Source organism: Bos indicus, chromosome 13, assembly GCF_029378745.1.
Source record: "Bos indicus isolate NIAB-ARS_2022 breed Sahiwal x Tharparkar chromosome 13, NIAB-ARS_B.indTharparkar_mat_pri_1.0, whole genome shotgun sequence".
In the NCBI taxonomy this organism is placed as follows: Eukaryota; Metazoa; Chordata; class Mammalia; order Artiodactyla; family Bovidae; genus Bos; species Bos indicus.
In genome coordinates, this window is record NC_091772.1 from 32,780,741 (window position 1) to 32,808,492 (window position 27,752).

Below are 27,752 nucleotides of genomic sequence, written 5' to 3' on the forward strand. Positions count from 1 at the left end.
TTTCTTCAATTTAAGTTTGAATTTGGCAATAAGGAGTTCATGGTCTGAGCCACAGTCAGCTCCAGGTCTTGTTTTTGCTGACTGTGTAGAGCTTCTCCATCTTTGGCTGCAAAGAATATAATCAATCTGATTTCGGTGTTGACCATCTGGTGATGTCCATGTATAGAGTCTTCTCTTGTGTTATTGGAAGATGGTGTTTGTTATGATCAGTGCATTTTCTTGGCAAAACTCTATTAGTCTTTGCCCTGCTTCATTTCATATTCCAAGGCCAAATTTGCCTGTTACTCCAGGTGTTTCTTGACTTCCTACTTTTGCATTCCAGTCCCCTATAATGAAAAGGACATTTTTTGGGTGTTAGTTCTAAAAGGTTTTGTAGGTCTTCATAGAACTGTTCAACTTCAGCTTTTTCAGCATTACTGGTCGGGGCATAGACTTGGATTACTGTCATATTGAATGGTTTGCCTTGGAAACAAACAGAGATCATTCTGTCATTTTTGAGATTGCATCCAAGTACTGCATTTCGGACTCTTTTGTTGACCATGATGGCCACTCCATTTCTTCTGAGGGATTCCTGCCCACAGTAGTAGATATAATGGTCATCTGAGTTAAATTCACCCATTCCAGACCATTTCAGTTCGCTGATTCCTAGAATGTCGACATTCACTCATGCCATCTCTTGTTTGACCACTTCCAATTTGCCTCAATTCATGGACCTGACATTCCAGGTTCCTATGCAATATTGCTCTTTACAGCATCGGACCTTGCTTCTATCACCAGTCACATCCACAGCTGGGTATTCTTTTGCTTTGGCTCCATCCCTTCATTCTTTCTGGAGTTATTTCTCCACTGATCTCCAGTAGCATATTGGGCACCTACTGACCTGGGGAGTTTCTCTTTCAGTATCCTATCATTTTGCTTTTTCATAGTGTTCATGGGGTTCTCAAGGCAAGAATACTGAAATGGTTTGCCATTCCCTTCTCCAGTGGGCCACATTCTGTCAGATCTCTCCACCATGACCTGCCCATCTTGGGTTGCCCCATGGGCATGGCTTAGTTTCATTGAATTAGACAAGGCTGTGGTCCTAGTGTGATTAGATTGACTAGTTTTCTGTGAGTATGGTTTCAGTGTGTCTGCCCTCTGATGACCTCTTGCAACACCTACCATCTTACTTGGGTTTCTTTTACCTTGGACGTGGGGTATCTCTTCACGGCTGCTCCAGCAGAGCACAGCCATTGCTCCTTACCTTGGACGAGGGTAATTCTCCAAGCCAGGCTTCAGCAATATGTGAACCATGAACTTCCTGATGTTCAAGCTGGTTTTAGAAAAGGCAGAGGAACCAGAGAGCAAATTGCCAACATCCGCTGGATCATCGAAAAAGCAAGAGAGTTCCAGAAAAGCATCTATTTCTGCTTTATTGACTATGCCAAAGCCTTTGACTGTGTGGATCACAATAAACTGTGGAAAATTCTTCAAGAGATGGGAATACCAGACCACCTGACCTGCCTCTTGAGAAATGTGTATGCAGGTCAGGAAGCAACAGTTAGAACTGGACATGGAACAACAGACTGGTTCCAAATAGGAAAAGGAGTTCGTCAAGGCTGTATATTGTCACCCTGTTTATTTAACTTATATGCAGAGTACATCATGAGAAACGCTGGACTGGAAGAAACACAAGCTGGAATCAAGATTGGCGGGAGAAATATCAATAACCTCAGATATGCAGATGACACCACCCTTATGGCAGAAAGTGAAGAGGAACTCAAAAGCTTCTTGATGAAAGTGAAAGTGGAGAGTGAAAAAGTTGGCTTAAAGCTCAACATTCAGAAAACGAAGATCATGGCATCCGGTCCCATCACTTCATGGGAAATAGATGGGGAAACAGTGAAAACAGTGTCAGACTTTATTTTTGGGGGCTCCAAAATCACTGCAGATGGTGACTGCAGCCATGAAATTAAAAGACGCTTACTCCTTGGAAGGAAAGTTATGACCAACCTAGATAGCATATTCAAAAGCAGAGACATTACTTTGCCAACAAAGGTCCGTCTAGTCAAGGCTATGGTTTTTCCTATGGTCATGTATGGATGTGAGAGTTGGACTGTGAAGAAGGCTGAGCGCCGAAGAATTGATGCTTTTGAACTGTGGTGTTGGAGAAGACTCTTGAGAGTCCCTTGGACTGCAAGGAGATCCAACCAGTCCATTCTGAAGGAGATCAGCCCTGGGATTTCTTTGGAAGGAATGATGCTAAAGCTGAAACTCCAGTACTTTGGCCACCTCATGTGAAGAGTTGACTCATTGGAAAAGACTCTGATGCTGGGAGGGATTGGGGGCAAGAGGAGATGGGGACAACAGACGATGAGATGGCTGGATGGCATCACTGACTCAATGGACGTGAGTCTGAGTGAACTTCGGGAGTTGGTGATGGACAGGGAGGCCTGGTGTGCTGCGATTCATGGGGTCGCAAAGAGTCAGACCATGACTGAGCGACTGATCTGATTTATGTCTATGTGATATTTTTGTTTATGACTACATGGGTATTTGTGTTTATGTCTCTTTGGGTGTTTGTGTTTATGTCTATATAGTATTTAAGATGGAGAAGGAAATGGTACCCCACTCCAGTACTCTTGCCTGGAAAATCCCATGGATGGAGGAGCCTGGAAGGCTGTAGTCCATGGGGTTGCTGAGGGTCGGACACGACTGAGCGACTTCATTTTCACTTTTCACTTTCATGCACTGGAGAAGGAAATGGCAACCCACTCCAGTGTTATTGCCTGGAGAATCCCAGGGACGGGGGAGCCTGGTAGGCTGCTGTCTATGGGGTTGCACAGAGTCGGACATGACTGAAGCGACTTAGCAGCAGCAGCAGCAGCAGTATTTAAGAAGAGGCCAAGAAGGCTATACCAATGTGTGGGTGGCTCACAGAAGTGGGCTTATCAAGGACCAGGTGAGATTTTACTGTTTATGTTGCTAGACTTTTAACAACAAGTACTTTTTTTTTGTAATAAACATTGAATGTGGTAAATGCCTGTATCCTTTATCTCCCTCCAGGAAGGCTTATAAGATATAAAATAATGTATATAACGCCTATCCTAGCCCATTAAAAAACAGTCTGCTTGAAATGCATGGAGTGAAAATAATCCAGAAGTGGAGGAATCTGTTAGCTGAGAAATTTCCATAAGCACTCCAAGTACTTTGACACAAGAAAGGTAGGTTTTGGCTGATTCTTAGGCCTGTCTTCTGAGGGGGTAGTTGATGTGCTCAAAAATGGGAGAGGGCTCAAACACTTTGCTTTGCAGGCTAAGAACTGTTTCTCGAAGAATGGTCAAGTCCTTTTGAATTCATATGCACTCTGAATTGCCTTAATTGTCAGAATATTTCCTAGGTAACAGAAGGTCTGAAGGGATATACAAGGTCTGAGCAGAGTAACATAAATCATCTGAGAAAATATTTCCATTAATTTATGCTGGCCTGGTGAATCATCTTCCTCCAGTCAAAATGGGCCAAGAGTCAGATCCATTGGTTTTGGCCGCATCTGACTCTCTTGAACCATCTCTGTCTTCACTTCTGTGATGCCTCGTTTGCCTGTTTCCATATATCTCCTCCTATTTCTTCTTCCATACAGATTAGATTTTCATTTTCTTTTTATACTGTTACTTGTTTTCATGGTCATACCTCTGTTTTCAATTCTTAGAGAAACTGATGAATACCAACATACATGTGAGGAAGGGTTAAAAGAAGGAAAAGCTAAAGAAAAGTGCCTTAGTAGAAATGGCAAAAATGATAGCTGGGACTATTCTGTGTCTATGCTGATGGCCACTAAATCAGTATGTCCAGCTCAGATCTTTCCTCCAAGTTTCAGACCCACAGAACCATCCAAAGTCTCCTCTTTTCTTTATCCGGAAACAGCAGACACTGCAGACACAGCCAATGAAGGTGGAATTCAGTCACCTTTGTTCTGGTCTTCCTCATCTCTGCTTCTCTCTTCCCTCTCCCACCAAAACCCGTCTCTAATTCCACAATGCAGATCAGATTAAAAGGCATCGTCATCCGCCCGGTGGTCCAAACCAGATGTGAGTCATTGTCCTTTCTCTTGCCTCTGAGATCCAGTCATCCCTTTCAATCACTCTGGAATCTGTTCTCTTCTCTCCTCCACCTAGCTACACCCTCGTCTAGGCTCCAGTTATTCCCCCCGCATTGCTGTGGGAGCTTCCTGACTCATCCCAATGTCTTAGCCTTCATTCTTCAACATTCCTTTCTCCACCTTGCAGTCACCGTTGTGATTTTTCTCAAAAGTAAGCATGTTATTTCCTTGCTTAAAATCCTCAGTGGATTTCCATTCTCTGGGAATAACAGGACAATCCAAGCAACATGTTATAATACAAGGCCCTTCTTTTTTTAATTAATTTTTTTTGGCATATGGTTGCTTTACAGTGTTGTGTTAGTTTCTGCTGTACAGCAAAGTGGATCAGCCATATGTTTACATATCTCCCCTCTTTTTTGGATTGCCTTCCCATTTAGGTGACCTCAGAGCATGGAGTAGAGTTCCCTGTGCTATGAGTAGGTTCTCATTCATTATCTATTTTTCACATTGTATCAATAGTGTATTTATGTCTGTCCCAATCTCCCAATTCATCCTACCCCTCCTTCCCTGCTTGATATTCATACATTTGTTTTCTATATCTGTGTATGTCTTTGTTTTGCAACTAAGTTCATCTGTACCATTTTTCTAGATTCCACATATATGTTAATATACAATATTTGTTTTTCTCCTTCTGACTTCACTCTGACAGTCTCTAGGTTTATACACATCTCTACAAATGACCCAATTCCATTCCTTTTTAATGGCTGACTAATGTTCCATTGTATATATGTACCACGTCTTGTTTATCCATTCATTTGTTGATGGGCATCTAGATTTCTTCCATGTCCTAGCTATTGTAAACAGTGGGCTGCAATGAACATTGAGTTGCACATATCTTTCTGAATTATGGTTTTCTCTGGGTATATGCCCAGAAGTAGGATCGCTTGGTCGTATGGTAGTTCTATTACAAGACCCTCCTTGATCAAGCCTTTGTTTGTATCCTAGGCCTTAACCCTTAGCATCTTCACACTCTAATGTCCCAGTAGCATTAATGTCATTCACTTCCCACCACCTTTGGCCTCTGCTTCTCATAGAGTCTGCTCCCAAGTCTAGGGCAGGCATCCTTGCTCTTTTTCAATAGTAGTACTTACTCTATCTGATCATAATCAGTCCTTTATGTGTCTGACACCCACCTCTGAAGTTCATGTTCTGTTTTTTCCCTTTGCAGTGTCACATCCCTATTGTCCAGAAAGAATGCCTGGCCTTTGGCCAACATTCAAGACATTTTTATTGAATAAATAAATCAATAGAGAAATATGATCAAATTCTTACTTTTCCATGACCACCCTTCTCTTTCTGATGGTCATTATAATAATGCAATTTTAATTCTATATTTACATAAATTGCATTATATACATGTGTATATGTGTATAAGTAGATGTACACATATATACACACAGTTTTCTGATCATGTATAAAGTTGGGTTCCTCTGTCTCTTTTTTATCTCTAAACCAGAAGATTAATTTTGTTGCAAGAGTTTGAAACTATGTAATCATTTACTCTTTGGGTCTCTTTTCATTATATAGGTTAGATTCTGGTTATTTCTTTAAATGATCTCAAGCAAGAATCAGCTTGTTTGCCCACAGCAAGGACCTGCTTGAGTATAGGAGAGAGCTGAGTTTGATTTCAATGATGTTGTTGTTCAGTCGCTAAGTTGTGCCTGACTTTTTGCTACCCCCATGGACTTCAGCATCCAGGCTTCCCTATCCCTCACCATCTGCCTGAGCTGCTCAAACTCATGTCCATTCAGTCTGTGATTAACCCAAATGTTACAAACTAGCTTCATTTTAAAACACTGGTTATTAGGACTCCATGCTTCCACTGCAGGGGGCACAGGTTTGACCCCTGGTCGGGGAGCTAACATCCTGCAAGCTCTGTGACCAGGAAAAAAAAACAAACACCTTTCACCAAATAGGTAAATACGTTTTTTAAAAATGTTTTGTAAAATATTTGCTCAAGAGGGAAGGGATATATGTATACTTACAGCTGATTCACATTGTATGGCAGAAACCAACACTACATTGTTAAGCAATTATCCTCCAATTGCAAATTTTTAAAAATGTGAGAGTGTCTTTAAACACAGCCATTGAAAAATAAAAAACCCACCATATTGTTTTTTGAAGCCTTGAATTAAAGGTTCTATGTGTTACCTGATGTCTTTGCCATATATAACTTGGGGGCACCTATTTTAGGAAATGCCTCCATCCTCCTTCCCCCACTGAAGCCCAGGCGGGTAGCCGTGCTCTGATGCAGCCTTTTGTGCTGTTGGTTCAGAGGGCTTCTATTGCCAGATGACCTTTCTGCTCAATAGATCTGCTTCCCATTGAGCTAGGCTCCTCTATTTGTTCTTTCTTGGTATTACCTTGACACAACAGCCAATTCTCTTCTGTTTGAATCAGAAGCAGCTTCATATTTTTGTTTACTGGGTTTTTTTTTTCCCTTGTAGTTTTGTCGTGAGGCATTCACCATTCTCCTCTCCATCACCAAGAGAATAAATAATTTATATAACCCACTCTGATTTCCAAACAACAATGCAGAATGAAGGACTCTGAGCAAAGCCTCAGAGTTTCTAAGGCCCTGAGTATGTTAGAGTTTCTATCTCTCACTTTTTCCCCAAATGAATCATTGAGTTCTCATTGGTCATTTCATTATCAGGAAAATCAGATTGTTCTTTTGAGCAGATACCAGACTATGAAATAAAGTGATAGTCATTCAAAGGGAGCAGATCGAAACCTTTTTTCTACAAAGATTAATAGGACACACTCTCATCAGGAACAGAAGCTTCTTCATGATTTTCAAGGGTTCCAATTGAAAGGGGTGAGAGCAGGATGGCAGGAAAGGGGAAGTTTAAAAAAAGAATCAATCAAAAGATCAAGAATTTCTCTTCTCTCTCAAGGTAACACACTTTTTTACGTATTAATCATCACTTTCCAAAGCTTTATAAAGAGTACTTAGGATAATTAAGGTCTTCCCTTGTGGCTCAGATGATGAAGAAGTCACCTGCAATGCAGGAGACCTGGGTTCAATCCCTGGGTTGGGAAGAGCCCCTGGAAAAGGAATGGCTTCCCACTCCAGTATTCTGGCCTGGAGAATTCCATGGACAGAGGAGCCTGGAAGTCAGAATTCTCTGGTGGCTCAGATGGTAAAGAATCTGCCTACAATGTGGGAGACCTGGGTTTGCTCTTTGGGTTGGGAAGATCCCCTGGAGGAGGGCATGGCAACCCACTTCAGTATTCTTTCTTGGAGAATCCCCATGGACAGAGGAGCCTGGTGGGCTTGCAATTCATGGGGTGACAAAGAGTCAGACATAACTGAGCAACTAAGCACAGCACAAGATAATTTAATGATACAGGACAGAAATCACCTCTTTTTCATTTAAACATAGAATTCATTGACAATTTACAGCGGTGTTTTTGAGTGTGTTCTCTGATCACTGGCCTAAGAATTCTTGGACAAATTATTGTTTGTCCAAGAAATGCAGATCCTTGGAACCATCCCACACCCTTAGAATCTGCATCTCCATGATGGACCATCTTCATTTAATTTTTGATCTTCTCTCAGTATGATTTCTGTACACAGAATTGTTTGAGGAGAGCTCAGAGAATCAAAGAACATTTGAAAATCAGGATGGGAGTGTTGGAAATCATGGCTGGACCCTTCTTCTGAGACGAGTGTAAAACTCATCTCAGGTTGGCTTGTGTCAAGGTTCACATTCCTGGGGGAGAGGACCACAGAGGATCTTTTCAGGCCAAAATAGGGGAAAACTTGACAGACTCCTGTCAAGCCAGCATACAATAGAGGAAGAGAATTTCCAAAGGAAACTCTATTTGTTTCTGGAAAAGAGAATACATCCGAGATGGCAGAAACCACAGATGATCTTTACACATACAAAGAACACGATCATGATTTTCTTAATGAACCACACTTTCCTGTGGTTAAATCTTAGAAAGTAAAGCTTGAACATCTTCAAGCTTAGCAGTGATGATGTTTCTGAGTTATATAAACGGGGATTATGGACCAGGTAGTTAATGGCAACTGGAGTTTGTAGGAAAAATCCAGAATTGCCTTTCCAGTAGAATCAGTGCTTGATAAAAACTTGTCAAGAGTAAAGGCCTGTAATTGTCTATTTCTGTACATCTCTGGTTTTGTTATTAAATTTGTTACTAACTTAAAAGAGTAAAGACCAATATTTGAATTGATCTAAGTAACTAATAATGACAGTAAAGATTTTATTCAGACATTCTATAAATATTGACAACTTATTGAATTATAATATTGAATTACCATTGAAGTTTATAGAATCAGTTAACACTGAAGACTCTATCAATAAAAGAGCTAACATAAATAACATAAATATCATATTATCTCCTTCTAAGGTACAGCTTTTATTGCTTGATTGGTTCATGCCATTAGTTTGTCCTTGTGTATCACTGACCTTACTGGAACCGTTGGATCTGAGCAGACACAGTTCTGGTAAATGTCTACCATGAGAGATATAATGTGGATGTCGTACTTCTAGAAAGTTCTTTTTGGGATTTTTACTGACCTCTCATTGTGAAATCATTGTAGATGCCACAGAAAGAAATAGGATATCCTATGGGCAACGGTGTGTGGTGGGCCACACTGACAGCTTTCCTTAAAAAGGAAATTGGTGAAGTAAATTTACCTATCCATTTATTTTGATGAAAATAAATTTCAGTTCTAAAAAAATAGAGAAGGGAGCGAGGCGCCCTAAAGTGTAAAGGAATAAGAAAGATTAATGCATAAATGCGGAATCTTGAAAAATGGTACAGATGAACCTCTCTGCAGGGCAGGAATAGAGACGCAGACATAGAGACTGGACATGTGGACACAGGGTGGGCAAGGGAAAGATGGAATAAATTGGGAGGTTAGGACTGATATACACACCCTACCATGTGTAAAATAGGTAGCTAGGGGGAAGCTGCTGTAAAGCACAGGGAGCTCAGCTCAGTGCACTGGGATGACCTAGATGGGTGGAATGGCGGGGAGGAAGTTCCAAGAGCGGGGGATATACGTACATATAGCCAATTCACTTTGTTGTACAGCAGAAACCAACACAAAAAAATTTCTACTCTGCAGATTTGAATAAGACAGCAATACAAACAGACCTTAGAACTTGTGATCTTGTATTTGAGCACTCTCAGCAAAGTTTGCCTATTAATTTTTGTCTGAAGGTGGGTGCAGAGGTCAAAGCTTCCACCAGTCATGACCTCTCTTCCTTTGGGATCACAAACATTCTAAAAGAGAAATCTGTGTACTTTTTATTTTATAGGGCAGATCTCCACTTCAGTTAAATTATCCTGATTTAAAAATGTATTCTTTTAAGGCACTCTGATCAATCCCTCTTGAAAAAACCAATTTCATAGAACTTTCATTTCTGAACTATGATTATAATGTACTCATTACCATTTAAAAATAATAGAATTATTATTTCTACAGCCCAAGAAGCACTAAAAGTTTTGAAATGAATCTCTACTTCAAAGGGAAAAGCCATCACTGCTGGAGGGTACTCCTCTGATTTTTCTTGTCTGCTCCTTTATTGCACTATTTTTTTTTCCATTGAACTTGACTCTTGAGCCATGATTGGCAGGATAATCAGATTAAAGAATACTCTTAAAAGACCCTGATTTGGGTTCTGTTTACCTTACAGCTTCATGAAACATGAGATGACAATTTGACTTTTTTTCTGAGTTGATTGGATAGTTTATATTTACTCTACCTTTTTAAGTCCTTGATGAGACTGGCACTTCTCCATGGCATTTTATGTGCTCATTAAGTCGCTGAGGATTTCTTTCTATCATCTCTGCTCCATTACTACCTACAGAAAATGGCATTCATTTAGAACTGGTACAGTTTCATCTATGGTTAGATTTCAGGGTATAGGTCATAGTTAACTGCTAGAGCTCTGAAGGGTCAGATGTAAGTACTGATGTGCCATCTAAACACCAGCTTTCAGAATGTATTTTCCAACATTATCCTGTTAATGCTAGTAGTTCTTCATGAAGGGGAGAGATTAGCCTCAATCAGGCAATAGATATGACATGTGTTTTTGAAGATCAGCTCTTAGGAACTGATGGAAGGGCATGCAGAGAGAAGATTTCTCATAGTAAATGAATTGCTGCATGAGGAAAATAAAGTCTGTTCATCTTCTCCCACGCAAGAATGGTTTTTCAGTGTTATTTATTTTAAATAATGGCTCTGCTTTTTGTAAAACCTGGACTAACATAACAAGTGTTTTTATTAATGGCTTCTAAAAATTGCTGTGCAGCCCAAGTAAACTCAAGATTTTAAATTTCAGAGTAAAGCTTCCCCATCAGCTTTTATTAGTAGTAATATGAACTGATTTCTCTGATTTCAAAGTATGGGACTTAATTGCAACCAGAGTATGAGACTTTGTTCAGATTAAGTCAAGAACTTATGATTCAACTTTTCTTCATTCCTGGCCAATCCTCCATAAGTGTCATTAAGTCAGAGTTTTAAAATATATTTCATAGTCATTCCAAATAATAACTAATCATAAATACAGAACATTACTGTTCCATGCATTACTTTCAGATTCATATAAAATATTCGAATGGTTGCATACTTAGGGCAAAAAAACAATGAACTCAGACAATTTCATATTAACTTAATCTTAGAAGCAAAGAGTGAACCGGATATAAACAATATAAAGTGAAAGACAGTGAAAGTGAAGTTGCTCAGTTATGTCCAACTCTTTGCAACTCCATGGTCTGTAGCCTACTAGGCTCCTCTGTCTGTGGGATTTTCTAGGCAAGAATGCTGGAGTGGGTTGCCATTTCCTTCTCCAGGGGATCTTCTCGACTCAGGGATAGAACGTAGGTCTCCCGCATTGTAGGCAGATGCTTTACCGTCTGAACCACCAGGGAAGTCACGAACAATATAAAGAAGTGAATAATTATGTCAGCTTATTAGAAATGTCAATCACATCCTTGCCAGCCTGTAGCCTTTGATGTTGTGAAATTGCTGAACTCATTGTTCCTGCCACAGGGCAGCCCTCTGTGACCCACGTGAACTATACTCTCTCCCACCCCACCCCAATGGGCAGCCAAAATGTGTTGGATCAAGATAAAAGTTTGGCTTAGAAATTTGAGTGGGGAAGACACAGATTCAGTTAGCATTGGAAGCAAGAGCTGAAAAATTGTTGTGCATGAGAGTCATAGTCATTTGGACTCAGGGCCAAGCCAACATTTTGAGTATAAGTATTGGGTTGGCCAAAAAGTTCATTTGAGTTTTTCCATAACATGAACAACTCAAACATTTTGGTAAACCCAGTAATATAAGGAGACAGAAGCTATGTGATGAAAAGTGTGTGTGTGTGTGTGTGTGTCTGGAGGCATGAGTTTGAAGATGTGAAATGGCTCCTAGCCTTTCTGAAAGTCTGATTGTTCAGCTTTTCTGAGTTCCTACAAATATGTATCCTTTAATCAAGACCCCACCTCTTGGGGGCATGGTCGGGGCTTTAGTGATCTCTGCCCATTGTTCAGCTTTTCTGAGTTCCTACAAATATGTATCCTTTAATCAAGACCCCACCTCTTGGGGGCACAGCAGGGGCTTTAGTGATCTCTGCCCTTTTCAACCAAACAAAGCAAGGAAAAAACATAATCAACCGAGGAGACAAGAGTGAATGCCAAATCTTAGCATAAACTTACATAAGGATGTATTATATAAGGGAGAGATGAAATGTATATATAGCAGTTCATAAAACAGGTGATAATTAAAGTGTGGTATCTCATGCACTATAAAATTAAACATTTAATTTTTAGCTTTATGTTTAGGTTTATTCATTTGTTCAATATTTATCTAGTGCCTAGCACCTACCAGATTCTGTTATTTATGGGGCACATAAAGATAAATCAAATAATCCCTTTCCTCAAGGAATTTATATTAATAGTATTTATAGTAATTAATAGTGTACATATATAATTATAGTACTCATATAATTTGCATTGTATTATATAATTATAGTGATTAATAGTGTATGACACTAATAGTATATAACATAGACTAAAACAACATCTCTTCCAATGAAAAAAATCTTACTGTTTTTGAATCCCCAAACTGTTATCCTCATTTAGACAGATCTTCTGTGGGCATTTGTCTGGGAACCAGTTTCCTATAACCAGTTATAATGTGGCTATTTATGCATAAGTTTTGGCGCAAATCCTGGATCTAAGTGCGTAGCCTGAGTCCTGTTCAGAAATAGATATTTTCTGGCAAATGTAAAGATTTGTGTATTCACATATCTAATTAGAAGGAAATGATTGTTCTTAATATGACAGTCACTGCTTAGATTAATTTCAAGCCTAATCATAGAAGTGCTACACATGCAACCAAAGAGAGGCAGGATTTGGATTACGACTTGATGTGGGAAGAAATAAGAAGCTATCTTATCCATTGTAAATTTACCCTGATGTGAACAGAGGCACTCAAGCTTGAAGACACTTTTGGCAGCTTAGACAGTTGGATTCAGATGGGGAAAGTCGGGAGGACCACACTCTCAGATATTCTCAAGATGACGTAGTAAGAGGATAAAAGTCTGAGCAATGGTGGCTGTTGGCAGAAGGGAGAAAAGAAATATAAAGAGGGTGATCCTAGCTTCTTTTATTTTTACTCATAAAACATGGTTTATTTATTTTTAAGATTTTTTAATGTGGACCATTTTAAAAGTCTTTATTGAATTTGTTACAATATTGTTTGCTTTTTTAAAAAACTATTTCGGTTTTTTTTGGCTGCGAGGCATGTGGGATCTTAACGCCCCGACCAGGGATCAAATTCACAAGGACCCTGCAGTGGAAGGTGAAATCTTAACCGCTGGGCCACCAGGGAAGTCCCCAGTCATGGTTTACTTAAATGGAATTGCATTTATAATAAAGGATAGAAAATGGTTAAGGTAGCCAAAGATAGTCACTCTGCTTTTCACAACATATTTTGGGTTAATTGCTTCTGGAAATTCTTAATTAAAAATTTTTCTGTTAAATTTGGGTTAAAATGGAGGATGCTTGCAAAGCTCATGAATTCTCACTGTAGCCATTCCTTCACCTTTTTTCTTATTGAGGACGTTTTAACTGAGTTGGTTGGCCAAATTAATGAAATCTGAATGGCCTTAGCTGTGTTTTTGAAAGCTGTCCCAGGGCTGGTACAAACAAACAGTTCTGTTCTTCCTGGAAGAAGTTCAGACAGCCCCTCCCTGACTCTTCCTAATTGCCACTTCTTCCCTTCTCTCCATTGTTTAGTCAGAAAGAGCAAGAAAATGGCTTTGCAACTATTACTGAATGACACAACATTATTGATGAGGCCCTTCAAGGGGGCAGGAAGCTGTGGTTAGCCCCTTGCTTGAAAAGTCATTGTCTTATGACATTTGTCATTTCCTTGCCCTCTCTGCGGCATGCTCTGCTGGGATGTGTCTTTGAAGTTCACTTGGCAGACACTTGTATTATCATTTCAGCCAACATTTTTTGTATATAATATGTCATAGTAGTATATATTAAAATGATGAATATGGTTCTTGCCCTTGAAGAATTTGTCATCCACAAAAGGTCAGGATTTAGCCGATAAGTCATCACAGGACGACCAATTTTTCATAAGTCTCATGACCTATTGACAGAATGTTAGGCAACTTACTAGTAATATTCAGATTGGAAAGACATGGCCAATGGCACAAAAATATGCTTAGAACATGCTGGGATAAATAAATAAATGGTAAAAATATCATAATTCTGGTTGGCTTTTATTGCCTTTCCAAATGATTTTTTCCCAGATATACAAAATATGAATGCAACTGAGATTCTTATGCAATAGTTGGGTATCTATTTGTAAGTGACAAAATTTCCTATTTAATTAAAAATTAAACATTGGAAAAAACACTCAGATTGATCTAAACTAAATACAGAGCTCTTCAAAGTCCTTGGTGTGATACTAAAAGCCCTGACTTGAGCTAAACAAAACAATTCTGACAGCTGTTTCAAATCATCAGAGCCAAGTTTTTATAACTTGTATGTTTCAGTAGTCCATAAATTTATTCATTATAGTATTCAACATAATTAAAAGTAAATATATATATTGCTAACTGGCCTCACTCAAAAAACATGTGTACACATAGATTTGTTTTGAATAGACTCAGGTTTATGTTGAATGATTGAGTCAGTTATTAATTTTGAAGGGCCTTTGTGCAGTGCACAGACTGTACTGCTGTGTATGGCAGCGTCACCCCCACTTCCTCCATTGCCTGTCATCACTTTTGCAAATCTCAAGTAACTTTCACATGCATGATTTTATTTGATGTTGGCTTCGGCCACATTAGGTAGATATGAAAGTTATTAATATTAGCCTTCCTTTACAATAGAGAAATCTAAGACTCAAACAGCTTTATATATTGATCACACAATAAATACATCATGAAAACCAAGCAAGAACCCTGGAGCAGGTAGATCTCGGGCACTGAACCATTGTGTGCTTTACACTATTCAACATGCTTTACACGTAATTTCATAAAACGCTCACAAAAACTCTGTGGCGTTGGTATAACTGGAGTCTTTGTGGATAAGGACACAGGTCCAATATAGTTAATTACTTTGTGCTAGTTTCCATATTTTGTAAATGCAGGTGTCGGAATTCAACCCTGGTCTGACTCCAAGTCTTAGCTCTTTCTGCCATGCTTGAGTCTGATTGTTAGATGGTAGATGTGTCCTTATGAAGTAATACTCATCAGTGTTGGGTAGCTGGAGTTTAGGAAAAAGCACTGCTTAATAAGAGAAAACTGCCTATGGAGGATATGCTACAGAAGATACTGCTTGCATTTTTAACAGAATAGGACATAAAGTGGTAATACTTTCAAGAGGGAGAACCACTTACTTGTCAGCCTGTGCTAACTGAGCATCTATTAAATGCCAGGCAGCCACTGGGGTGCAATGTGAGAAATGACTCTGAAAGTCAAAGCACTTACTCTCAAGGGGATCACTGTCTAATAAGATTACTAAAGGGCCTGTATGTGAAAGCTACAGCTACTCAGTCATCTCCAAAAACCTCTTTCAGGAGGGGCTCACTTAGTGAATTCACTGAAGAAACACTCACAGATTTGGAACTTCTGTTCCATTCTCTCCACTAATTCCAGTGGATACATGTAATAACATATCTTGTTTCCCCAAAGCAGAGTCTGAGACAAGGATTCAGTGTACGCAATCTATTGGGCTGGTGGTCTCTGGGAGATAAGGAATGAGGAAAACCAATATTAAAGGTCATTATCAGCCTTCCCTGGTGATCCAATGGTTAATAATCTACCTGCTAATGAAGGGAACAAAGGTTCCATCCCTGGTCACGGAAGATCCCACATGCTGTGGAGCAGCTAAGCCCACACTCTGCAACTACTGAAGCCTGTAGGCAGCAGCGAAGACCCAGTGCAGCCAAAAATAAATTTAAGAACATTTTTACAGATCATTATCAAGGTTGTGGGCAAAGGGGACTAGATTCCACCAGCTTCCCTGAGAACTGTACCAAAACCTCCCAGAATTGTCACTCTCAGGCTGATGGCAGTCAGGAACATGTGTTCACCAGCTCCTGTCCTCTGTTCATTCAGCTGACTCTAGAGGCAGTGAGTCCCCACCCCCAACTTCTGGGCAGGCTGGTGGACTGAGCAGATGTTGGTAGAATTGATGAGTTGAGTAGAGTGGGAAGTTGCCTGGCTTGGGCTTGAAGTAGGACTCAGAGTAAATGGCAGCCATGGCTAAAATCAGAGGTGGGTTAAGAGAATGGGATACAACAAATCTGTCTCAGATCTCAGTGGGTGGCAGTACTGGTCAGCTGTTCTTATTGTAACAGAAAGATGGACCAACCAACCAGACAGATGTTGGCATCAGACCATACAAGGTCAGATTTGGGTGCTCCAGTGGTCATTTGTAATTTCCTGTAAATGAAAAGGGTAACAGTCCCTGTCATATAGGTTATTAAGAAGACTCATTAACTCAATGAGATCATGTTTTGTAGAATTCTTAGCAGGAATCTTTGGGGAAGTACAGACCCTGAAAGACCTGTATTAACTGGACCAGGAATTTATTTTTAAGCATTTTTTTCTTTAGTCTAACTTGTTAACACACAGGTCTAACTTGTTAAACACAGTTTATCTGTTTCTGCTCATTAAAATTCTACTAAAAGGTCAGTTAAGAGATTCATCTGCTGGAGTATCTTCCATCTATGGGATATACCTGGTTGGGCACAATAAAACTCAAATCCTTTATTGCAAACATATGCCTGAAAGGAAAATGCTAAGCCATGACAAGAAATAAAAACTTCTCCCATTCTCTCCCTAGAAATTAATCCAGGAGAGTTGGCATGGGAATTGAGATGGGTTGTGAGTTCATATTGATAATTACTTCTATTGTATTCCTCCAAAGCTTCCAAAGGCCACGAGACCTTTGAACATCTTAATTTACTGATGATGAAAATTGCTTGATCATTTTGAGGGCACTTCTGTGTTCTTGGCAGTATGCTTGATCTTTGAAATGGAAAGGGTACAAAGACTTAAAAAAAAAGCCCCACTAATCTCTTGTTTTCAAGAAAGATCTCTCTTACTGAAGGAATTAAATGAGAATGATTGAATTTTAGAGATAATGGAGAACTAGGGAGTACTAAATCACATATTTGGCCCCATTTTTACCACCCAGGGCCAAAATAAGAAATTCACCAGGAAAGGAATTCATTTGGGACTCTTTGAGAAATAATTAGCTAGATAATTAGCTATGTTGGAGACACGGATAAGCATGACTAGCAGAAATCCCATCAAATCCAGGTTTACATGCCCAGGTCCTCACCCAGCTGTGTGTGGTGGTTTGGGATGTGTTGTAGCTGGTGTCTACAGGTGCCCCTCTGCCCTCCACAAGAGCCACGTGGCCAGTACTCACACCCTTGTACTGTCCTTTCCCTCTGAATCTGGACTGGTCCTGTGACTCAGTCCTGACAAGTAAACTATGATTTAAGTAATGCTGTGTGATTTTTAAGGTCAAGAAAGAACCTTTGCATCTCCCCCTGGGGTATCTTGGAATGCTTTGTCATGGGACACTGTCTCTTGGAACCTACATGGCATGCCAGGAGACACTGTAGCCACATGCAGAGGTCACACGTTTTGCTGTGGTCACCGGCCCCAGCTGAGGTCCCAACAGATGGCCAGTGTCATCTGCTAGGCATATGAGTAAGCCATCTGGGATGTCCACCCCAGTCAAGCCTTCAGATGACTCAGCCTCAGCAACCATCCAACCATAACCGCATTGGAGTCCCCAAATGGAAACCCCTCCGCTGAGCCCAATGACCCCACAGAACCTTGAGAGAGAATATTAATTAATTGTTACTTAAGCCATTAAGTTTTGGAATATTGTATGTAACATCAGTAGTTACCTAGCACAGATTATAAATCAATTATTTATCAGATATCAGAATTTTACTTGAGCACATGGTTGTTATAAGACAGTTTAAAGACATGCTTTTCTTTTTTCCTTTGTGGAGTAATGTTGTTGAAATAGCTTTGTGGAGTAATGTTGTTTATCAGTTTCCTCCTGATACTTTTACAGATGAAATTGTTTTTTCATTGAAATGTAGTTGATTTGCAGCATTGTGTTAATTTCTGCTATATAGCAAAGTGACTCAGTTATACATATAATTTTTTCATATTCTTTTCCATTATGAATGGAAAAGAGTGGAGCTCCACTCCACAGCATATTGAATATAACTCCCTGTGTTTATCCATTCTATATATAACAGTTTGCATCTGCTAACCCCAAACTCCCAGTTCACCCCTCCCTCACTTCACCTTCCCCTTGGCACTCCCCAAGTCTGTTCTCTGTGTCTGTGAGTGTGTTTCTGTTTCGTAGATATGTGCGTTTGTGTCATATTTTAGATTCTGCGGGTGAGCAATGTCATGTGGTGTTTGTCCTTCTCTTTCTGACTTACTTGATATAAAAATCTCTGGGTTCATTAATGGCACTGCAAATGGCATTGTTTCATTCTTTTTTTATGGCTGGGTAGCATTCCACTGTGGAGAAGGCAATGGCACCCCACTCCAATACTCTTGCCTGGAAAATCCCATGGACGGAGGAGCCTGGTAGGCTGCAGTCCATGGGGTCAGTAAGAGTCGGACACGACTGAGCGACTGCACTTTCGATTTTCACTTTCACGCATTGGAGAAGGAAATGGCAACCCACTCCAGTGTTCTTGCCTGGAGAATCCCAGGGACGGGGGAGCCTGGTGGGCTGTCATCTCTGGGGTCACACAGAGTCGGACACGACTGAAGCGACTTAGCAGCAGCAGTATTCCACTGTATACATGAACCACATCTTCTTTTTCCATTCATCTGTCAATGGATGTTAAGTTGTTTCCCTTTCTTGGCTATTGTAAATAGTGAACATAGCAGGGCATGTGTCTTTTGAACTGTAGCTTTGTCTGGATATATACCCAGGAGTGGGATTGCTGGATCATGTGGCAACTTTACTACTAGTTTTTTGAGGAACTTCCATATTGTTTTCCGTAGTGGAAGCACCAATTACATTCCCATCAACAATGTAAGAGTGTTTTCTTTTCTCCACATCCTTTTCAGTATTTATTATTTATAGATTTTTTAATGATGGTCATTCTGACTGGTGTGAGGTGATACCTCATTCTCATTTTCTTTTAATTTTTATTTTATATTGGAGTATAGTTGATTAATAATGTTGGGTAAGATTCAAGTGTACAGCAAAGAGATTCAATTCCTGTTTTGGTGATTACAGTATACTGAGCAGAGTTGCCTGTGCTATACAGTAGGGCCTCACTGGTTATCTATTTTAAATATGAGAGTATGTATGTGTTAATCCCAATTCCCAGTTTATCCCTCCCCCCATCTTTCCCCTTTGATAACCATGAGTTCATTTAAGTCTGTGAATCTGTTTTGTGAAAAAGTTCAGTTGTATCATTTTTTAAAGATTTCACATAGAAGTGATATCATATGATATTTGTCTTTGTCTGACTTTCACTTAGGATGATAATCTTCAGGTCCATCCATGTTGCTGCAGTGGCATTATTTCATTCTTTTAAATGGCTGAATAATACTCCATTGTGTGTGTAGCACGTCGTCTTTATCCATTCATCTGTCAGCGGACATTTAGGTTGCTTCCATGTCTTGGCCATTGTGTATAGTGCTCCAATGAGTACTGGGATGCATCTATCTATTTTGAATTATAGTTTTATCTGGATATATGCCCCGGAGTAGGATTTCTGGATCATATGGTAGTTCTACTTGTAATTTTGACTTGCATTTTTCTGATAATTAGGGTGGTCTAAGTGATGACAACACCTTCTCATAGCCTGTTGGCTAAATAGATGAAATCCTTGAGTGTGCCTTGGACCCTTTTGTAGTCTGGTAAATCCCTAAGAATTATTTCTTGTAACAGTACTTTCAAGTGTGTAATATGAAATTTGTAGAATTACAAGGGAAACTAATCATATAATGATATACTTTTCAAAATATATTAAAAACCAAATCTTTAATATGGTAATATGACTTATTTTTACATATTAAATAATAATAGTGATGATTCTACTGAGAATACTTATGTACTCTCTCTAGATTCTCCCATTAACATTTAATATACTTGTTTTATCACATGTCTATCTAACCAGCCAGCCAGCCTTGCATCATCAAAACATCCTAATGTTTTTACACATGTTGGTGTAAATTACAAAGCAAATTGCAGGTTTCCCCTAAATAACTCAGCATGTATATTATAAACTAGAAGATAGACATACTTCCAGATATCTGGAGTAATTATAATCTGATATGAAAATATCTGTGATTTCTATTGCTGGCGTCAGAGGTACTGCCACCACTACTATGGTTTTTTGCTGACATTCGTAATTGAAAGAAATGCCAAATTTTTGTCTGAAGTTTATTATTGAAAATAAGATGTTAATTTTTCCATTCAAGGTGTTGAACTTCCTAATTCTACTCATAGGCTCCTTGGGATCTAAGGACCGTAGGTTAAGGAGACTTACTATGTGAAATGTGTAGATAATCTACAAATTAAGTGAAAATTGAAGTCAACTGGGTAAAATAATATAGGTATACTTTAAAATTCAAGTTTTAAATATTCTGACATTCTTACCTTTAGGGTTTTGTAGGGAAATTAATAAATGAAGCTTGGAACACTCCAGAGAGTCACTGAAAAGAAAAAAAAAAGGAAGGATTATTGAATTGACATCAACATTAGTTTGCTAGGCCTTCTGTAAGTGCCAAAACCTGGGCATTTTAAAACAGTAAGAAATATATGGACTCATAGTTCTAGAACCTACAAGTTTGAAATCCACATATCTGCAGGCCATGCTTTCTCTGATGGTTCCGAAGAAGACTCTTTGCGTCTTTTAGTCTTTGGTGTTTGCTAGCGTTTTTGGCTTGGAGATGCATTGCTTCAGTCACATGACTGTCTTCTTCCTGCACATCATCCATCATCTTCCCTCCATGCATGTCTATCTCTATGTTCAAATTTCCCTTTTCTGTAAGGACAGCAGTCATTTTGGATTAGGGCCTACCCTAATGACCATGTTTTAACTTGATTACCTCTGTAAAGACCTTATTCTCAAATAAGGTCATATTGTGAAGTTTGGGGGGCGGGTAGAACCTAACCATATCTTTTTAGGGAAATATAATTCAACCCATAACAACATCAGACCATGACGATGCAAAAGAACAAAAGGTTAGTTGTAGTTTGAAATCAAATATTTCTAGTTGGATCTGAAATTAAATGTCTGGAGTTACATGGTCTGGTCTTACTTTTCTACAACTTCCTTCTCCAACACTCAACTTGTGCTGAACATCCCTTTATGAGTTTTAGGAAATATAAACTCGAAAAACACACATCTAAATAGTAATCCCTAGCATTTATGTTTGGAGAAGGCAATGGCAACCCACCCCAGCACTCTTGCCTGGAAAATCCCACGCACGGAGGAGCCTGGTAGGCTGCAGTCCATGGGGTTGCGAAGAGTCAGACACGACTGAGCGACTTCACTTTCACTTTTCACTTTCATGCACTGGAGAAGGAAATGGCAACCCACTCCAGTGTTCTTGCCTGGAGAATCCCAGGGATGGCAGAGCCTGGTGGGCAGCCATCTATGGGGTCGCACAGAGTCGGACACGACTGAAGTGACTTAGCAGCAGCAGCAGCATTTATGTTTTAGTCAAAACACTAAGTTTCACATTGCTTTATCTCTTTCTTGATAGTATTGTATTGTAAAAAAAAAATTGTAACAGAACATTATATTCAAAGGACCATTTTAAAATTCATAATGGAACAGCAACTAATTAGTCAACAACAGCTATTGAGCAACCATGAGTACCATTTCCCTGAAGAGAAAAAATATAGTAGACCTGTACTAAGTCCTTAAGGAGTTCTAGCATCATAAGACAAATGAGATTTACACACACACACACAGACTTGCAGGGAAAATTTTCATCTAAAAAATACTTGTATCTCTACTCCTGTGTCTGTTTTAATTTTTCTTCAGATTTTAAATGGGGGAGATTTTTTAGCTCATATCTATCATTTTAATTGGAAATCAGAGTTTTTAAAAATTTGTTATTGATTTATACTAACTCAACCAAAATCATTTGAAATCCACTTCATAAGGTAGTTGTTTTGAGTAAGATCAAAAAGATAACATACTTAGCACGTTTTCAATAAATGTCAGCAATTATTATTGACATACCTATTGAAGGTCTAGCACAGAGTCCCAGGCAGGCCCTTGGCTTGCTACACTGATATTTGTGTGGGTAACTGTATAGACCCACTTGAGCTATTTTGTACTTTACAAAAATTTGACCCAAAGTATTTCTTATGAGGAGCCCTATAGCATCGTTATTTTCAAAATGAGTAAGAACCATAATTCCAGAGAATTCTTAGACACTTAAGAGCAACATATGGTCCTTAGAATACACATGCATACACAGAGTTTACTTTTGCTTTCGTTTCCCTTGAGTTTTCTTTACAAGGAAAAACTTTTTTTCTATTTCTTTAATTTTGTATCTATGTGAGACGATGGGTGTCCACTAAAGTCACTGTGGGCATCATTTCATGGTATATGTAAGTTAAATCACTATGCTGTATGTCTTAAAACTTCTTCAGTGTTGTATCCCAATTATATCTCGATAAAACTGGGAGGAAGAAACATTTTAATTCTAAAATATATAGAATAATATATTGGAAAAGATCCAGAGGAAAAAATCCAGATGCCATTTGATTTCACAGAGAGAGGAATTTAAACAGTGTTGCTTCGGCTCAACATATCTTTGTGGAAAGGGATTTAACATCTCTAAATCTTAATTTCTTCCTCTTTAAAGTAATACACTTATTTCCAGGATTATTTGGCATGAGACTATATAAATTCCTTCATGCCATTCCTGCATATAATAGATGCTCAAGAAAAGTGACTTCCAGCAAAGCCCCTTCCATGGACTCCCATGACCTCCATCTCTCCATCAAGGTAGTTACCCTGCCAGGAATAAAGTATTTTTTTCTAAATATATATATTTTACTGAGGTATGCTTAAAATGTTTCAGGTGCACAGCAAGGCGATTCAGTTATACATATACACATATGTTGTTTTTGAAATTATTTTCCATTATAGATTATTACAATATATTGACTATAGTTGCCTGTGCTATAGAGTAAACCTTTGTAGCTTAACTATTTTTAAAAAAAATTAGAAATCTAGCATCAGGAATAAAATTTTTGATGAAATGGAAAAATGCTACGCTTTTTTTTTTTCCTGTACTAATTTAACTTTCCATCAGAGAGAACATTAGAATTTGGAAGAAAACCAAAGTACAGAGTGAAATGGCTGGTTTCACCCTGCTCTGTTTGTATCTGAGCAGCCTCAGGTAGCCAACTTTTCTCCTGTGAGCTAGTTCCCCTGGCAGAACCTTCCAGAATGTTCCAGTCCGGTGAGGAGGACAGCAGCTTTCCAGTCGCTTGGTGTGGCTTGCCTGGGGGAGAAGGCAGAGGCCCGCCTGTATAATCCGATTTCGCCAACTCAAACTAATCACTACTGGTAGTAGCAAAATTTAGCCTGGATCTGCTTAGTTAATCTAGATTGACAGGAGGTAAAAAGAAACGGGACACAAGGGCGCAGAAGCGAGGGGAGGGGACCAGCACTGATTTCCAGCCTTGCTCTTGCATCTGGGGCTTCTCATTTGCCCCCCTCTTGGGGCTTCTCTTTTTCTTCTCTTATAAACAAACGCTCCTGGTCGTTAGGAGACCAGCCTCGCACCGAGCCGCCTCACCAACAACAGGTGCACAGGGAGGCTCCGGGCTGCGCAGAGCGATCTCTCCTGGCTGAGGCTGAGCAGAAGGTCCCACCAGGCACAGACTGTACCTGAGACTATGTATTATTTATTGAAACTGAGCTCCGCTTTCTCTTTATCCTCCCGGGCAGCCCTGGAGTCAGGCGCCTCTTAAAATGGATGCCGCCAGCAGCTAACCTACAAAGTCTCCTAAATTCAACTTGCTTTCCCTCTTTTTCTTGCTAAGTAACTGTCAGCCAGCGCGGCCAACCTTTTGTTCACTCTTGGGGAGTCCTTGGGAGTTGCACTTTAGCAGCGAAGGAAGAATTCTTCTGTGCTTTTGGGCGTTTCCACCTGGAATCAAGTTGTGTTTTTTAAGGGGATACTGCACTCTGGATTTTGTCCATTTTGTGGACATAGAGAAGACCCTTATGCAGCAGCGCCTGCCTTCATAGACTGGGTAATTAGAGCAGTGATCTGTAATGTGCGTGTTTACATGCTTAGCCCTGAGAAGAAAAATGGGCTCCCTGAAGGTGATCTTTATTTTTACTTATGATATCTGTGTCTGGCAAACCAGGGAACTTTTTGCATTTGGGTAACAGAGACTTTTGAAATCTACTTCCCTGGATTGTCCATGTTGGTGAAATTGCTGTTGGCCACCTCAGCCCTGCATGTTGCCATGCTAAAGACACCTAAGGGTAAAAATGTCTCTTGGGTAAGTAGACGATGATTTCCTCTCTCTTCAAAATATATCTAAAACAGAAATACTTTGAGAACTTAAAAGACATCTAGGGGTTTCGTGTTTGGGAGAAAGTATTTGCCTTAGAAAATCACAGGAAGATCTTTCTACATGTTAGACAGCCTTTGGCAAAAGCTTGATGGTGTACTTGCTAAAATATAAACTATAGGACATAAACTCTTTACTTGTTTTGGCATTTTTAAGTTGCCTCATAGTCGCATCTACACCCAGAACTTAAAATTTATGAATCCAAATTTATGATTTTAAGATGTTTTTAATCCCAGAATTCTTTAGGTTCGATAAAGAGAGTGTCAATATTATGGAGGGGCATTAAGTCAAATTTTAAAGGTAGCACATGTAGAGTTTACAGTATTGGGGGAAATTGTTCCTTTTGTGTTAGAAACAAGATAGAAATACGTATTTCTCAATTTCATTCTGACTAATTTCTGTTAATCCATAATGTACATATATAGTGAAAGGTTAACATTCCAGGAATAACAGTATGTTAATCCTAATCAAATTTGACTCCTTAATGTTGTTTCAAATTAGTTTCCTACCAAAAATATAAACTAGATTGAGCTCAAAATAATGAGAATAGTCTGAAAACTTCTAAAAAAGAATGACTATAGTTCCCTGGCTGTCCGATTTCCTGAGCTTGATGCATTAAAATTAACAAATGGATTCCCTTCTACTCTCCCTTCTACTCTACTTCACAAGTTCTCACAGATGAACTGTGTCTCTTACACCAGTGTTTTAGCTGCTGCTCACACCTACAACCCAACCATACTTGTCACAGAATTTGACATATCTGATTATGATTACAGTTTGCTTAACTCAGAAAAAGAAAGGATTCCATCTTTTTGGTTAAAAAATCATTTGTAGTACCTTAACTTGAAATTCACTAATTGGGTTTTTTTTTTTTTTTTTACATTTTATGACATAGTACAATTGGTCTGAAAACAGTGATTATGATTTTTTTCTATTATGGATATTCTTTAGAATATTTAACAAAGACATGTGTCTTAGTTTAAAACACAGCTCCCAAAATTATCTCCAAAAGTTTACAAACTTTTCCAGGTTATTCATTATTAAAAATTAATATACGTATAGTGGATTCACTCATTGTACACTAGAAATTAACACAATATTGTAAAGCAACTGTAATATCCCAATTAAAAATGAATATTTCTTATCTTGATATTATTGCTTTTGTGGCTTTTTTATCCTTATCCTTGCCCCCCTTCACAGTATAATCAAGAGAGAAAACTCAAGGACCAGTGAGTTTTCATTCCCTCTCTGTTCAGATGGCTCCAATGGCTAATTCCAGTGCCCATAGGGGCGTCTGCCACTTTCTCCTGGTACATAAACACCGAAGAAAGGAGTAATTTCAGAAGTATATCCCCTCCTTCATCTGCGTAATCCTCCTAAAAGATTAATTCTCCCAAAGCAGTGCCTGCTTAACAGAGTATTTCTGCCAGGAGGACAAAACTTGAAACATTTCAAAAGCTTAGACCACTGTTGGGTTAGGTTCCCTTCAGACTCAATTATGCTAATATTTTTTTAAAAGTTCAAGTCCCTGGCTAGAAGTTTAGAAGCAGTTCTTCTCATAGAGTCAGAATACTTGTATTTTCTTAGGTTAGAATAGACTGTTCCTGGTTTGTTGTATTTGGTGACACAAGTCTCTGTAGCAGAGTTTGTCGAAAGCAAAGTTTACAAATTTTATGAGTGTGACATTACAGAGAATACTGTCATTTGGAGGTGTGTGTTTTCTATTCAAGGAATGAATAATCAATGTTTCTGAATATTATAGAATGCCTTTATTTGTAATAGAGGGTGTAGAGAGACAGTTTCAAATGTTGGCCATCACTTCTGTTTCAATCAGTTGTGGTTGTTTTAGGTGGTGAATGACATTTCTCTGAGTCCTTTGACTATTAGGTACGGTGAAATGTACCCGATATACCTGCCTTTGCCATTGCCAGTTTTCATTTAAACATTTGTTTAGACTCGAATTCAAGAAGAGAATAAAATAATTCATCATGTCTCAGACCACATCGTGAACTTTGTGATGGTGAGAATAGGTCATGCATCTCTCCATCTCTGGTTCCTCTAGAGCAGGGGTCCCCAGCCTCTAGGATCCGATGCCTGATGGTGTGAGCTGGAGCTGATGTAATAATAATAGAAATAAAGTACATAATAAATGTAATGTGCTTGAATCTTCCCCAAACCACCCATTCCTGATCCATGGAAAAATTTCTTCCATGAAACAGCGTGCTGGTGCCAGGAAGCTTGGGGACTGTTGCTCTAGAGAATTCCTTAGACATACTTGGCTCAAAGTGATAAATGCAAATACGTATTGCTGAAAATCACAAGCTCAGGGTGAAAGTGATAGTCACTCAGTTGTGTCCGACTCTTTGCAACCCCATGGACTGACTATACAGTTCATGGAATTCTCCAGGTCAGAATACTGGAGTGGGTAGCCTTTCCCTTCTCCAGGGGATCTTCTCAACCCAGGGACAAACCCAGGTCTCCTGCATTGCAGGTGGATTCTTTACCAGCTGAGCCATAAGGGAAGCCCAAGCTCAGGGTGAAACACCACTTTTCTTTTCCAATATCGTGGTATCTGGTCTAGGTGTCTGTTTAAACATGCCTGAGAGGTTTCCTGGCTGTAAGATGAACAAGAGGATGTGTGCTCCATCACTGAATCACGTCCAACTCTTCTGCTACCCCATGGACTGCAGTCCGCCAGACTTACCTGTCCATGGAATTTCCCAGGCAAGAGTACTGAAGTGGGTTGCCATTTCCTTCTCCAATGGATCTTCCCAACCCAGGGACTGAACCTGTGTTTCCTGCTTTGGCAGGCAAATTCTTTACCACTGAACCACCAGGGAAGCCCTAAACAAGTGCATAGTAACTACCTATTATTTCTCTGAGATGCAGTGAGAATTAGCAAGTCCTCTGTATAAGCGTTCAACAATCATTCAACAGATGTTTATCAATTGCTTCTTTTATGATAGTCTCAGCACTGAGTCAACAGTAGCGAGTAAGGTACTTGAAAATCTGTGTCCTCAAAGAGCTGAAATTCTAGTAAAGGGAAACAGGAGATATATGAGTAATGCGTGAGATAGAATACAGTCAAGCAAGAGACATGAACTTATCTACAAAACAGTAACAGACTCACAGATGTACAGAATAGGTTTCTGGTTTCCAAGGGAGATGTGGGAATGGGAAGAAATGAATTGGGAGTTTGAGGTTAGCAGATGCAAATTAGGATATGTATAGGATGGCTAAACAACAAGATCCTACTGTGTAGCACAGCGAACTATTGAACTGGGATAAACCATAAAGGAAAAAAGTATACAAAGAACCACTAAATAGGAATATAAATCACTTGGCTGCACAGTAGAAATTAACGTTATATACTTCAGTAAAAAAGTCAAGCAAGAAATGGGTTAGAAATTGCTGATCAGTGGAAGAGGGTGTTGCATGTTGGTTGGTCCAGCTATTTAAGCTAGGGCTTCCCTGGTAGATCAGCTGGTAAAGA

At 39.3% G+C, this 27,752-nt stretch overlaps 1 protein-coding gene across 5 annotated transcripts in view; it reads left to right on the top strand.

The window, feature by feature from the left end:
* Positions 1-27,752, top strand: part of CACNB2 (calcium voltage-gated channel auxiliary subunit beta 2) — a 428,234-nt gene that overhangs the window by 155,232 nt on the left and 245,250 nt on the right. The window contains exon 1 of one of the 5 annotated variants that reach the window (XM_070800901.1): positions 22,974-24,187. The exons of the other annotated variants lie outside the window; for them this stretch is intronic. Coding sequence (XP_070657002.1) covers positions 24,107-24,187 — 81 coding nt within the window. The 5' untranslated portion in view covers positions 22,974-24,106. Of the gene's footprint in view, positions 1-22,973; positions 24,188-27,752 lie in introns of those variants that run through there. 5 annotated transcript variants of the gene reach the window in all.